This window comes from Physella acuta, unplaced genomic scaffold (assembly GCF_028476545.2).
Source record: "Physella acuta isolate Inbredline_101_S28 unplaced genomic scaffold, ASM2847654v3 ptg000105l, whole genome shotgun sequence".
NCBI lineage: Eukaryota > Metazoa > Mollusca > Gastropoda > Physidae > Physella > Physella acuta.
In genome coordinates, this window is record NW_026731625.1 from 1,530,022 (window position 1) to 1,545,767 (window position 15,746).

Below are 15,746 nucleotides of genomic sequence, written 5' to 3' on the forward strand. Positions count from 1 at the left end.
ATTCTCAATGAAATCATCAAAACAACGATCACAAATGTCTGCGTGAAATCCCTATCACAAATGTCTGCGTGAAATCCCTCCCTATCCTTACCCGTAATCTGTTCCTTCTTATCACGTGGTCGATATAAGGCGTGAAATCAACGCAACGTGACCGTTGGCTAGTATTTTATCTTATCTCCCCTGTTACTAAATTTAGCAATCTTTTAAATTAAACTTTAATTACTTAGTTTGATATCAAATTAGATTATTTTTGCATTGTCGTTAAATATAAACTTATATGGAAGGTTTGCTACACTAAAAATGGGTCAAAATTGAGTCAGAAGATTTGCCAGAAACAAACAGCCATTGTGAACCAACCAATTAAAAAGCTTGTAATAAAAACACTCGGCAGTCCAGCGACTGTCTCATTTCTGTCGTCACTCGCAAGCAGATATGACAAGTATTTCATGTGAAAGGGGAAGTAACGAACGCAAATTCTTACGACTGATTTGCTTCGAAACTCCTTATTATTTTAGAGGATAACCTGAAACAGCCAAATGTTTTGTTGCAAATAAAAGACAAAGATTGGAGAAAATGTGTTAAAAACAGTTATCTTTATTTTCTTTCCAAAAGAGCTTCAACACCAAAAACATTATTTTAAGAAGAATTTTATCATACAGATGAGAATAAAAACAATGATTTACTGAATGATAAAAATACAATTTGGATATAAAAACAGCATGGATCTTTTAAAAACTATCTGGTATAAATAAACAAACTAAATAGTTAGAACAGGTGGTCAAGTGTTAGTGAAGAATTCACGATGACAATGTTGCTAAATAAATCTGACGTAAGAATTCACAAACCCAGCTGTCAAAAGTAATTTTAAAAACATGACTTCTAAATTCTAGATAATGCTGTTTGGGCCAAACTCACACAATTTTGGCCAAACTCACACAATTTTGGCCAAACTCACACAATTTTGGTCACTCGGTCACACTAAGTGGTATGTATAGACAGAGCTGGGACCAAAAAACTGTTAATTTTAAAACTATTTTAGCCAACAAACATTTATCTGGCCAACGTGTATCTGTGGCCACAGTGACCAGATTTTTGACTACCAACTTGATCAACCTGCATTAGATTGTTTATACATTTAAAAATGTGAACCCCAACCAGTTAGGTACCAAAGAAAACAAAACATGATAACACTAATAAGCTGTGACAGCTAATGAGACCAAGTACTTAAAGTTCTAATCACTCAGCTGGGTCTAACGAGACCAATGGAAGCAGACCAACATTTCAAACACTCCTGATTAATTTAGGCCAGTGGATCAAGTAGAGTCCCAAAATAAGTTCAAGAAACCATCAACAGGTGACATCCCACCATAGTGACCAAACTTCTACACATCAACCGGCAGATTGAGGAAATATTTTTTTTACCTGACCTTTACAGCGGTGAGAACTGACAACAAACTTTCTTTTTTTGGTTTTTTAGGAAAAAAAAAATTTTGAGCAAAATATTTTGTAGAGCAACCGTTACTGAAACACTACTTGGAGCAAGTGTATTGACTGTCACTTTTCAACTGAACTGTTTCAAAAGGTTAAATAGTTGTGTAATATCATGATCAGATACAATAAGTTATTATAATGTGAGGAGAACCTAGGCCCGTTCAGATCAAACCCCATCTGTCCCAGCTTTCAGGTATGGTTACAACAGCTTTGAAGAAAACAATTTTATTCACATTTGTCACAACTGGACATAGGTTTACAGACTGACATCTAGACTGGCATCCTGACGTCAAGGCTGTCTGACAGCCTGACATCAAGACTGTCTGACAGCCTGACATCAAGACTGTCTGACAGCCTGACATCAAGACTGTCTGACAGCCTGACATCAAGACTGTCTGACAGCCTGACATCAAGACTGTCTGACTTTCAACTCCTCTTCATCCTCACACCCAGAATCCTCAGGCGACTCGGCATCATTTTGTGTCAGCTTGGGCGACCTGATGTAAACAGCAGCTTCCTCTCCCTTGACCACTTTCTCGTTAATTATCACAGTAGTTATGTCTGAGCCAGGCACATCAAACATAGAGTCTAGCAGTATGGTCTCCTGCAGTAACACAAGGTCTCAGTTAAACACAGCAACACAAAGTCTCAGTTAAACACAAAGTCTCAGTTAAACACAGCAACACAAAGTCTCAGTTAAACACAGCAACACAAAGTCTCAGTTAAACACAGCAACACAAAGTCTCAAACACAGCAACACAAAGTCTCAGTTGAACACAGCAACACAAAGTCTCAAATAAACACAGCAACACAAAGTCTCAGTTAAACACAGCAACACAAAGTCTCAGTTAAACACAGCAACACAAAGTCTCAGTTAAACACAGCAACACAAAGTCTCAAACACAGCAACACAAAGTCTCAGTTAAACACAGCAACACAAAGTCTCAGTTAAACTCAGCAAAACAAAGTCTCAGTTAAACACAGCAACACAAAGTCTCAAACACAGCAACACAAAGTTTCAAACACAGCAACACAAAGTCTCAGTTAAACACAGCAACACAAAGTCTCAAACACAGCAACACAAAGTCTCAAACACAGCAACACAAAGTCTCAAACACAGCAACACAAAGTCTCAGTTAAACACAGCAACACAAAGTCTCAGTTAAACACAGCAACACAGTCTCAGTTAAACACAGCAACACAAAGTCTCAGTTGAACACAGCAACACAAAGTCTCAGTTAAACACAGCAACACAAAGTCTCAGTTAAACACAGCAACACAAAGTCTCAGTTAAACACAGCAACACAAAGTCTCAGTTGAACACAGCAACACAAAGTCTCAGTTAAACATAGCAACACAAAGTCTCAGTTAAACACAGCAACACAAAGTCTCAAACACAGCAACACAAAGTCTCAAACACAGCAACACAAAGTCTCAAATAAACACAGCAACACAAAGTCTCAGTTAAACACAGCAACACAAAGTCTCAGTTAAACACAGCAACACAAAGTCTCAGTTAAACACAGCAACACAAAGTCTCAAACACAGCAACACAAAGTCTCAGTTAAACACAGCAACACAAAGTCTCAGTTAAACTCAGCAAAACAAAGTCTCAGTTAAACACAGCAACACAAAGTCTCAAACACAGCAACACAAAGTTTCAAACACAGCAACACAAAGTCTCAGTTAAACACAGCAACACAAAGTCTCAAACACAGCAACACAAAGTCTCAAACACAGCAACACAAAGTCTCAAACACAGCAACACAAAGTCTCAGTTAAACACAGCAACACAAAGTCTCAGTTGAACACAGCAACACAAAGTCTCAGTTAAACACAGCAACACAAGGTCTCAGTTAAACACAGCAACACAAAGTCTCAGTTAAACACAGCAACACAAAGTCTCAGTTGAACACAGCAACACAAAGTCTCAGTTAAACACAGCAACACAAAGTCTCAGTTAAACACAGCAACACAAAGTCTCAAACACAGCAACACAAAGTCTCAAACACAGCAACGCAAAGTCTCAGTTAAACACAGCAACACAAAGTCTCAAGCACAGCAACACAAAGTCTCAAACACAGCAACACAAAGTCTCAATTAAACACAGCAACACAAAGTCTCAGTTAAACACAGCAACACAAAGTCTCAAACACAGCAACACAAAGTCTCAGTTAAACACAGCAACACAAAGTCTCAAACACAGCAACACAAAGTCTCAGTTGAACACAGCAACACAAAGTCTCAGTTAAACACAGCAACACAAAGTCTCAGTTAAACACAGCTACACAAAGTCTCAGTTAAACACAGCAACACAAAGTCTCAGTTAAACACAGCAACACAAAGTCTCAGTTGAACACAGCAACACAAAGTCTCAGTTAAACATAGCAACACAAAGTCTCAGTTAAACACAGCAACACAAAGTCTCAAACACAGCAACACAAAGTCTCAAACACAGCAACACAAAGTCTCAAATAAACACAGCAACACAAAGTCTCAGTTAAACACAGCAACACAAAGTCTCAGTTAAACACAGCAACACAAAGTCTCAGTTAAACACAGCAACACAAAGTCTCAAACACAGCAACACAAAGTCTCAGTTAAACACAGCAACACAAAGTCTCAGTTAAACTCAGCAAAACAAAGTCTCAGTTAAACACAGCAACACAAAGTCTCAAACACAGCAACACAAAGTTTCAAACACAGCAACACAAAGTCTCAGTTAAACACAGCAACACAAAGTCTCAAACACAGCAACACAAAGTCTCAAACACAGCAACACAAAGTCTCAAACACAGCAACACAAAGTCTCAGTTAAACACAGCAACACAAAGTCTCAGTTAAACACAGCAACACAGTCTCAGTTAAACACAGCAACACAAAGTCTCAGTTGAACACAGCAACACAAAGTCTCAGTTAAACACAGCAACACAAGGTCTCAGTTAAACACAGCAACACAAAGTCTCAGTTAAACACAGCAACACAAAGTCTCAGTTGAACACAGCAACACAAAGTCTCAGTTAAACACAGCAACACAAAGTCTCAGTTAAACACAGCAACACAAAGTCTCAAACACAGCAACACAAAGTCTCAAACACAGCAACACAAAGTCTCAGTTAAACACAGCAACACAAAGTCTCAGTTAAACACAGCAACACAAAGTCTCAGTTAAACACAGCAACACAATGTCTCAATTAAACACAGCAACACAAAGTCTCAGTTAAACAGAGTAGTCCTTCATTAAACACATTAGCCCTCAATTAAACACATTAGCCCTCAATTAAAAACAGTAGCCCTCAATTAAACATTCGCCCTCAATTAAACACAGTAGCCCTCAATTAAAAACAGTAGCCCTCCATTAATAAACACAGTAGCCCTCCACAAATTGTAACTAGATCTAGTTAACCATTAACACTGTTTCTAACTAGCACTAGCGACAGATTAAACATTAACCCTAACTGTTTGGGCATTTAAACCTTTTCACATCCTGTATGGCCAAACAAAATGTTGACCCACTTTTCAACCACAATACATTAATTTATGAATATATAGTTAATGAAAAACAAAAGTGAAAGTAGTTTCAGTGACTGTTGAATAAATTTTTTAGCATTCTATCAAATAGCTTGATTAAAATAATGTAAAAACAAAATTTTTTAAAGTTTTTTTTAGGTTTGATATTATTTTTATTTTTTACTTTCTCGTATATACGAAGTATAGAGAAAGTCTTGTAATCACTGATACGTTAAAACATATTTTTGCGATCTTGTCCGTATGTCTGTCTGTGTGTGTGTCTGTCTGTGTGTAAACACGATAACTTGAGTACTGTTAGAGTTAGGTTGATGAAATTTCATATATAAGTATTTTATCAAAATCGTAGATCCTGATCAACTTTTGAGCAATTTCCGATAACCGGAAGTGGTACTTTTTCTACTTTGAATTTTTCGAAAGCCTATAACTTGAGTCCTATTTCAGAAGGTTAAATTCTCTTCTTCTTCGTTCTTAATTATTAGTGTTGAGGGGGATTGAGATTTATCTGCCAGTGGGTTTGAACTCGAGATTTTGTTCGAATTTATCAACCATTAGCTTATTGCCGACTCGACCACGCCTCCAACACAATTAAGCGTTACGTGCCAACTGGTTATGCGCCATTGAGGCCATTGACTCCGATTTCAGCCTGCTTTTCTTTTTGGATTTGCTTCCATAGCCTTTGTCCAACCAAGAACAAACTACAAGGAAGCAGTTGTTTAATTTTGGAGTTGTCTCTCCTAGAAGAGTGGCTGTCCCCAGCTAACGAGCCTCATCTGCCCGAGGGTTCGAACTCGAGACTTTTCGGTTTAGCAACCATGAGTTTTACCGACTCGACCACGCCGACCCCAGAAGGTTAAATGAAATTTTACATGCAAGTAAAAGATCTAATTCTCTACCTTCTGTCAAATTTTTAGTAATTTCCGTTGACCAGAAAAACTAATTTACGCTATTACCGATTTCTCAAAAAACGCATGTAAATTTATAAAGTACTAATAATATTGCGCACTATTATGCACATTTTGTTTTGGCGTTCGCTTGGTGCGCAATTCTTTTTTCTATGAGATTCTATTCTATTTTTAAAAGTTTAAGTAATTAAAAATCATGTCTATATTCCAAGTTATATAAGAATATTCGAGAAAGTTTAGGGGAGATCACTCCCGGTTTATTTATTTTTACTTTTTTAAGCTATTTAGCCCAAACATATTAAACTAAGACAATTTTCTTCAAATTTTGCGTCTTTTGATATTTTGATATATGTAGATATTTTTTTAAAATTTTAAAATGAGTGTAAGGTAAAACATGTTGTCATTTGGGTTGAAAGTAAAATATTTTAAAAGCCCAAACAATAAAGGGTTAAAGTTTCTCTAAACATACCATAATAGCTCTCAGTCCACGAGCTCCAGTTTTTCTCTCCAAAGCTAAGTGGGCTATAGCTCTCTTGGCGTCTTCCTTGACCTCTAGATAGATCTGGTCAAATAATAAAATCTACATGTCATACAGTCAATAAATGACACACAGCCCATGGTACACTAATGACATACAGCCCACGGTACACTTATGACATACAAACCACTCAACTAATGACATGCAGCCCACAGTACACTAATGACATACAGCCCACGGTACACTAATGACATACAGCCCAAGGTCAATTAATGACATACAGCCCACAGTACACTAATGACATGCAGCCCACGGTACACTAATGACATACAAACCACTGTCAACTAATGACATACAGCCCACGGTACACTAATGACATGCAGCCCACAGTACACTAATGACATACAGCCCACGGTACACTAATGACATACAGCCCACGGTCAATTAATGACATACAGCCCACGGTTCACTAATGACATGCAGCCCACAGTACACTAATGACATAGTACCCATGGTCAACTAATGACATACAGCACGCAGTCAATTGATGAAATCAAGCCCAGACAATTAATGACATGTAGCCCACGGTTACATCAAGCCCACACTGACATCAAGCCCACACTGACATCAAGCCCACACTGACATCAAGCTCACACTGACATAGAGCCCACACTTACATAGAGCCCACACTCACATCCAGCCCACACTTACATCCAGCCCCCACTGACATCCAGCCCCCACTGACATCCAGCCCCCACTGACATCAAGGCCACAATGACATCCAGCCCACACTGACATCCAGCCCACACCAAACCCCAACAACAAACAAAAATGACTGGCAACAAGAATGACCTTATCCATCCCAAAGAGAGCTTGGTACTGAGGTACGAGGGCGTTGCGTGGTTCCACCAGGATCTTGACCAGCATGTCCTCTGTCAGACTGTGAAAGGGGACAACAACAGGCAGGCGGCCTACAAACTCCGGGATCATTCCAAACTCAATCATATCCCTGGCTTCAACCTGTCAGTCAAAGGATAAAAACTGTATAGACCATGTTAGACCTCACTCAATCAGAACACACAATCAAACATATCAAACACACACCACACACACCTGACCTGTCTCACACACACCTGACCTGTTTCACACACACCAGACACACACCTGACCTGTCTCCCACACATCTGACCTGTCTCCCACACACACCAAAGACACATGTGACCTGTCTCACACACACCACACACACACCAGACCTGTCTCACACACACCAGCCACACACCTGACCTGTCTCACACACACCTGACCTGTTTCACACACACCAGACACACACCTGACCTGTCTCCCACACACACCAAAGACACATGTGACCTGTCTCACACACACCACACACACACCAGACCTGTCTCACACACACAAGACACACACCTGACCTGTCTCCCACACATCTGACCTGTCTCCCACACACCAGCCACACACCTGACCTGTCTCACACACACCTGACCTGTCTCCCACACACCAGACACACATCTGACCTGTCCCCCACACACCAGCCACACACCTGACCTGTCTCCCACACACCAGCCACACACCTGACCTGTCTCCCACACATCTGACCTGTCTCCCACACACCACACACACACCTGACCTGTCTCCCACACACCAGCCACACACCTGACCTGTCTCCCACACACCAGCCACACATCTGGCCTGTCTCCCACACACCAGCCACACACCTGACCTGTCTCCCACACACCACACACACACCTGACCTGTCCCCCACACACCAGCCACACACCTGACCTGTCTCCCACACACCACACACACCTGACCTGTCCCCCACACACCAGCCACACACCTGACCTGTCTCCCACACACCAGACACACATCTGACCTGTCTCCCACACATCTGACCTGTCTCCCACACACCAGCCACACACCTGACCTGTCTCACACACACCTGACCTGTCCCCCACACACCAGCCACACACCTGACCTGTCTCCCACACAACACACACCTGACCTGTCTCCCACCTCTGACCTGTCTCCCACACACCAGCCACACACCTTACCTGTCTCCCACACACCACACACACACCTGACCTGTCCCCCACACACCAGCCACACACCTGACCTGTCTCCCACACACCACACACACACCTGACCTGTCCCCCACACACCAGCCACACACCTGACCTGTCTCACACACACCCGCCACACACCTGACCTGTCTCCCACACACCACACACACACCTGACCTGTCTCCCACACACCAGCCACACACCTGACCTGTCCCCCACACACCAGCCACACACCTGACCTGTCTCCCACACACCACACACACACCTGACCTGTCACCCACACACCAGCCACACACCTGACCTGTCTCACACACACCAGCCACACACCTGACCTGTCTCACACACACCAGCCACACACCTGATCTGTCTCCCACACACCTGACCTGTCTCCCACACACCTGACCTGTCTCACACACACCAGCCACACACCTGACCTGTCTCCCACACACCAGACACACATCTGACCTGTCTCCCACACATCTGACCTGTCTCCCACACACCAGCCACACACCTGACCTGTCTCCCACACACCAGCCACACACCTGACCTGTCTCCCACACACCAGCCACACACCTGACCTGTCTCCCACACACCAGACACACATCTGACCTGTCTCCCACACATCTGACCTGTCTCCCACACACCAGCCACACACCTGACCTGTCTCCCACACACCAGCCACACATCTGACCTGTCTCCCACACACCACACACACACCTGACCTGTCTCCCACACACCAGCCACACACCAGACCTGTCCCCCACACACCAGCCACACACCTGACCTGTCTCCCACACACCACACACACACCTGACCTGTCCCCCACACACCAGCCACACACCTGACCTGTCTCACACACACCAGCCACACACCTGACCTGTCTCACACACACCAGCCACACACCTGACCTGTCTCCCACACACCAGACACACATCTGACCTGTCTCCCACACATCTGACCTGTCTCCCACACACCAGCCACACACCTGACCTGTCTCCCACACACCAGCCACACACCTGACCTGTCTCCCACACACCTGACCTGTCTCCCACACACCAGCCACACACCTGACCTGTCTCCCACACACCTGACCTCTCCCACACACCAGCCACACACCTGACCTGTTTGAGTAGAGCATCTCTCTCCTCATTATCTAGAACAGCGTTAGAACTTTCTGTTTGGCTCTTCACGTCTGCCTCAGATGCTGCACGCCGGCCCTCACTGGTGCTTCGTTGGGTGCCAAATCCTAGATACTGTAGGATAGTCAGAATATAGGATAAGGATTGTCAGGATGTAGCACAGGATATAGGACGAAAGAGTCAGGATATAGAACAAGATAGGATATAGGATAAGATAGGATATAGCACAAGATAAGATTTGGACAGTTTAAAGAATGTAGTAATGTCAGATAGAGTTAAGACAATGTAACTAGGACATGAAGAGGTACCCAGGGGTAGAGTAAGATGATATATACATGATGATTAACTTATAAATGCTTGTGACCAAGTTAAGAAATTTACCTTTTCATTTTTGCGTCTGCTGATGATGCGGTCAAGGCCATTGAAAGCTCCAGAAGCCACAAACAAAATGTTTGTTGTGTCCACCTGAACCGTCTCCCCCCTGAGCTTGCGTGAGTTACGCTCTGGGACATTGACAATGGTACCCTCCAACATCTTGAGCATGCCCTGCTGCACGCCTTCCCCTCCCACATCTCTCAGCTGATGGATTCCTGGCACGGAGCCAATTTTGTCCACTTCATCTAAGAACACTATACCTAAAACACCAGCATTGCACAATGATGTAATAATCATAAAACAAAAGTTTTATAACAACAATAATTTTTAGATCAAACATTTAGGAACACTAGAGAGAAACAAGTCAATAGAGAGTTACTGTACCTTGCTGTGCCTTCTCTATATTGTAGTTGGCATCCTGTAAAAGTTTGGCTATAACACTCTCTATGTCCTCCCCCACATAACCTGCCTGGGTCAGAGTGGTGCAGTCACAAATAGCAAATGGGACATCCAAACAGCGAGCCAGTGTCTGAGCCAGGAGAGTCTTACCTGCAAGCACGACAGCAATTCAATGTTTTAGGTGAGTTAACAGGGTTAAGATAGTTTCTCATCAAGAAAGCAAAACAATTATAAAACTTCAATAAAAGGGATGTAACTTCATTAGATTAACATAAAAAAAATGTTAGCATTCAGTACCTGACTCAGTGGGGCCCAGCATGAGAATGTTAACATTACCTCAGCCAGTAGGACCCAGCATGAGAATGTTAACATTACCTGACCCAACATGAGAATGCTAACATTACCTGACCCAACATGAGAATGCTAACATTACCTGACCCAACATGAGAATGCTAACATTACCTGACCCAACATGAGAATGCTAACATTACCTGACCCAACATGAGAATGCTAACATTACCTGACCCAACATGAGAATGTTAACATTACCTGAGCCAGTAGACCCCAACATGAGAATGTTAACATTACCTGAGCCAGTAGGCCCCAACATGAGAATGCTAACATTACCTGACCCAACATGAGAATGTTAACATTACCTGACCCAGCATGAGAATGTTAACATTACCTGAGCCAGTAGGCCCCAACACGAAAATGTTAACTTTACCTGACCCAACATGAGAATGTTAACATTACCTGAGCCAACATGAGAATGTTAACATTACCTGAGCCAGTAGGCCCCAGCATGAAAATGTTAACTTTACCTGACCCAACATGAGAATGTTAACATTACCTGACCCAACATGAGAATGTTAACTTTACCTGAGCCAGTAGGCCCCAGCATGAGAATGTTAACATTACCTGACCCAACATGAAAATGTTAACATTACCTGACCCAACATGAGAATGTTAACTTTACCTGACCCAGCATGAGAATGTTAACATTACCTGACCCAACATGAAAATGTTAACTTTACCTGAGCCAGTAGGCCACAGCATGAGAATGTTAACATTACCTGACCCAACATGAGAATGTTAACATTACCTGACCCAACATGAGAATGTTAACATTACCTGACCCAACATGAGAATGTTAACATTACCTGAGCCAGTAGGCCCCAGCATGAGAATGTTAACATTACCTGAGCCAACATGAGAATGTTAACATTACCTGAGCCAGTAGGCCCCAACATGAGGATGTTACTTTTCTCCAGTTGCAGCTCGTGTACAGCAGACTCCAGTATATCAGACTTCTTGCTTGTCTCCTCCCCCCCACTGGGGCTCTGTGTGGAGCCACCAACACTTGGTCCCAGTGGCCCCGTCACAGCTATTTGAAGCATATCTAGGAATATACCAGCAATTGAAAGCTATTTGAAGCATATCTAGGAATACATCAGCAATTGCAGGCTTTATTGCAGGATATAAAAAAAGACTAAATATCGTCTGAGCATAACAGTCCAAATACAGTAGGACAACTGAATGCCTTAAGAGAAATTTTCAACTAATTATAAACCGATTCTAAAACAGCAGGGTGAGAAATTACCTCGAGGTGAGAAAGTGTGTGGGAAATGTTGTCCTGACTGCGATGTAGTTGTCTCCTTTGTGCTAGTGTTCCCCCCTGGCAGGTTGTGGTAGATACGCTTGTAGTGGTTGTACACTGCCACTGAGAGAACTTTCTTGGCGTGATCTTGTCCTACAACATATCTGTCTAAAAACTCAAAAATCTGAAATGTAAATTAGATTTAAAAAATTAGTTTTTCTCAAAAATCTGAAATGTAAATTAGATTTAAAAAATTAGTTTTCTCATTAGAAATTAAGTGTTATTACTATTAGATGAAGAACATTACATTTGATTTACTTGAATGCGTCACCATCAGCTGAACTGTAATACTTTAATTGCAAGTTTTTACTTCGTAAACCTCCAGCTGTAGTAAACTAAACAGTTCCTTTTAAAGTTAAATACCTTTTTTGGTGGAGGTGGTGTTTTCTTTCTTTGGTTAATTTTTTCATCCCGAAATTCCTTGAAGCTTTTCTTTGAATCTGTTTCTGACAACACAACAAAAAAGTGGTGGCACTTCTCACACTTGACAAAGCGAGTGGATGCTGAAAGTAAACAAATTAGTAAAATGGCAGTTAGTGCTGTTGTTATATTAAACAACCATAAAGTTATGACTAAGGTATTGGTTTTTAGCCTTCCCCTTTTAATGCCACATTCTACTACATTATAACAAAATATTTCATTATAATATCAGCTATTATGTTTACAAGAATAATTTTGCAAGAGTTGGTTTTAGAAATGTGAAATATTGCTCTACATGTGTACAAGGATCCCCAGACTTTGGGCAATGGGTTACTTACAAACAAAAGTTTCTACATGTGTACAAGGATCCCCAGACTGGGCAATGGGTTACTTACAAACAAAAGTTTCTACATGTGTACAAGGATCCCCAGACTGGGCAATGGGTTACTTACAAACAAAAGTTTCTACATGTGTACAAGAATCCCCACACTTTGGGCATTGGTTTACTTACAAACAAAAGTTTCTACATGTGTACAAGAATCCCCATACTTTGGGCAATGGGTTACTTACAAACAAAAGTTTCTACATGTGTACAAGAATCCCCACACTTTGGGCAATGGTTTACTTACAAACAAAGGTTTACATGTGTACAAGAATCCCCACACTTTGGGCAATCGGTTACTTACAAACAAAGGTTTACATGTGTACAAGAATCCCCAGACTTTGGGCAATGGGTTACTTACAAACAAAAGTTTCTACATGTGTACAAGGATCGCCACACTTTGGGCAACAAAGCTGGTTGGACCCTTTCTTGCCCCCTTTCCCTTTGTCTGTGCCACCTTTGGCTGGTGTTACTGGAGCTTTAGGTTTATTTTTGTCCTCAGTGGTCTCATCCCCACCGTTCCCAGAACTTGTGGTAGATGCGTACTGACGCTGTATACAAGCAGTAATGTTTGCACACACTGGCTCTTCATGTACAGCTACTTGAAATTTCATACGAAAAACCTGTCCACCTGATAAAAGACAAAAAAGTTAAGGAAAATTTTAAAAACTTCAATTATACAAAATTTGTATCTTAATTAATAATTTATAAAAACATTGTTTGCTTATTATAAAACTTGTAATGCAAAAGTAATAAAATAATAGATTTTAAAATAAACTTGCATATAGTTCAGTTATATAAAAATTGTAATGAAAATAACAAACTAGCTAACAACTTACTTCCACGAGACTTAACATGTCTGAGAATTATTCTCCCATATCGAGCAGCACTTGACATTTTGATTTGATTTGACTAATTCCCAGACAATTGAAGATGAAAATTTATTGTCCACACCTGAAAAAGGATGTTAAGAAATGTTAATAAATGCATTAACATTTTGTTAAAAACATTTATTGTTGTGTAAACTCAAAAGTAAATCAGAAAAAAATTTGATAGTGTTATTAAAATTAAATTTCTGTTCTTCATCATCTCTCTTGGCCAATGTCATGATCAGAGCTACAGATTAGTTTGGTGTATTTCACTGATGGCGATTGCTTATCTGAAGTATCATAATTATTAACAATTTCAATCTTTCGATGAGTGTGCTAGATTATTAAAGAGAGTCTCTGACAAGTTTCTTAGGTTTGAACCTGTAGGATGTCCCTACGTCCATCCAGCTCTGATGGCTGCAGATAGTGTAATTAAAGATGGAATGGCATAGTTCTAACCACACTATCCAATTATATCAAGAGATCATTGACATTATACAGATGAAATTCTGCTTAATCTAAAGATCAACAGGTCAGAAAGGTTAAATCAGTTCAAGATGGGTAGGTAAAGCGGGGGAAATCCTATATTTGTAAGGTTTAGAGCTAGAGTGGTCTATAATAGGGTGAGAGTTAATTAAGGCTACAGCAAAGTTTGCTTATTAGGCACTGCATTGGCAATGTCTGCCCATATCCTAGTGAGTATTAGTTTGTAGTTTAACAGAAAGTATCATTATCATTAGTAGTTAGGCAATTTTATTCAAAAATAATTACTTAGGCATTTTAATAATTTAATACTTTCATTTTATTAGATAAAAGCCCTTAAATTTTAATTTAAAAAATAAATAATGTAGTTGAAGCTAGTAGCAGTTATACCAATAACTAATAACTAGCCTATATTCTACAATCCATGGGGAAGGTGTGGAGCTTAAGACTGTTTGAATCATAGGTTCAAGCCTGTAGGAAATTACGAAGCCTCCGAGTTTACCCAGCTCTGATGGGTATCTGACTGGCTGGGCATAGTGTTAACCACACCACAGTATTCCCTCATATGCTGAGGTCATTTAAACAGATGAACTTAAAAGATGAAGATTCTTTTTTTTTTTGGAAATTGTTTTTGACAGTATGTATTTTAAACTAAACACTTAATGTTAGAAACTGACTTTTACCCCTTATTAAAGTTATTATTATTAACATTATTTTGCATTTTTTAAAGGCTGAAATTGTGATAGAAATTTATTGATTTTTTATAAACTCAACTCTCCTCACATCTCAACTCCTAGAATCTAGTAGTCTATAGGCCTACTATTATAAAATAAATTATTTAATAGGCCTATACTATAGATTTACTTTTAGACATCTAGATCTAGGCCTAATCCAATATTTATTGTGAGCTCAGTCAAATTTGTTTATATTATTTATTATAGCAGTTATAGACTAGTTAATTCTAAATTTCTAACCTGAAACTAATCTCTTAAAATGTCTTACTTAACTTAAATGATAATAAATAAATAAATAATCAATAATGAATCTAGTCTAGCTAGGTCAGTAGTTAATATTCAGTAGATTGTTTTGTAGATCTAGACCTATTTTTAGCTCTTCTAGATCCTAGACTAGATCTAGTCTAGAAATTTTATTTTTAATCAATAAAAAATTAAAACTCTTCTTTCTTAGTTAATAGTACTAGATCTAGTTACTAGACAGTACTAGATCTAGATCTAGAACTAGATATCTAGATCTAGATTCTAGATCTAGACTCTAGTACTAGTAGTAGTTACTAGATTCTAATAATAGCCTAGAGTAGTGTAGGTAGTAGTAGGCATACTTTCTTTGTTTTTACCAAATAAAAAAGAACATATTTGACTAAAAACGTTTAAATTAACACTTCTGTAAACTGATGTTGCTTCGTTCTATTCACTAAAAACAAACACAAACACATACGACATGGTGGCACAGAATATGTATTCTAGATAAAACAATTTTGGGTCAATGTTGAAGTGTAAGGTCAATTTAGGGATCTAAAATAAA

General features: G+C 40.2%; 1 protein-coding gene across 3 annotated transcripts; it reads right to left on the reverse strand.

Annotated features, from left to right (window-relative positions):
* Positions 1–574: 574 nt before the first annotated feature.
* On the reverse strand, positions 575–15,722 carry LOC131932254 (ATP-dependent Clp protease ATP-binding subunit clpX-like, mitochondrial). Of its 3 annotated transcripts, none has more exons than XM_059289131.1 (12): positions 15,660–15,722; positions 13,692–13,806; positions 13,214–13,483; positions 12,414–12,553; positions 11,994–12,174; positions 11,622–11,792; positions 10,379–10,543; positions 10,001–10,254; positions 9,602–9,733; positions 7,255–7,422; positions 6,394–6,486; positions 575–2,095 (listed from the first exon to the last, which is right to left on the reverse strand). In XM_059289131.1, the coding sequence occupies exons 2-12, from the start codon at positions 13,747–13,749 to the stop codon at positions 1,901–1,903; spliced, it is 1,827 nt and encodes a 608-aa protein (XP_059145114.1). In that variant the 5' UTR covers positions 13,750–13,806; positions 15,660–15,722; the 3' UTR covers positions 575–1,900. The 3 variants fall into 3 exon arrangements, with proteins under 3 accessions (XP_059145114.1, XP_059145101.1, XP_059145108.1); XM_059289118.1 differs by having other exon boundaries at positions 15,544–15,699; XM_059289125.1 differs by having other exon boundaries at positions 15,559–15,697.
* Positions 15,723–15,746: the final 24 nt, after the last annotated feature.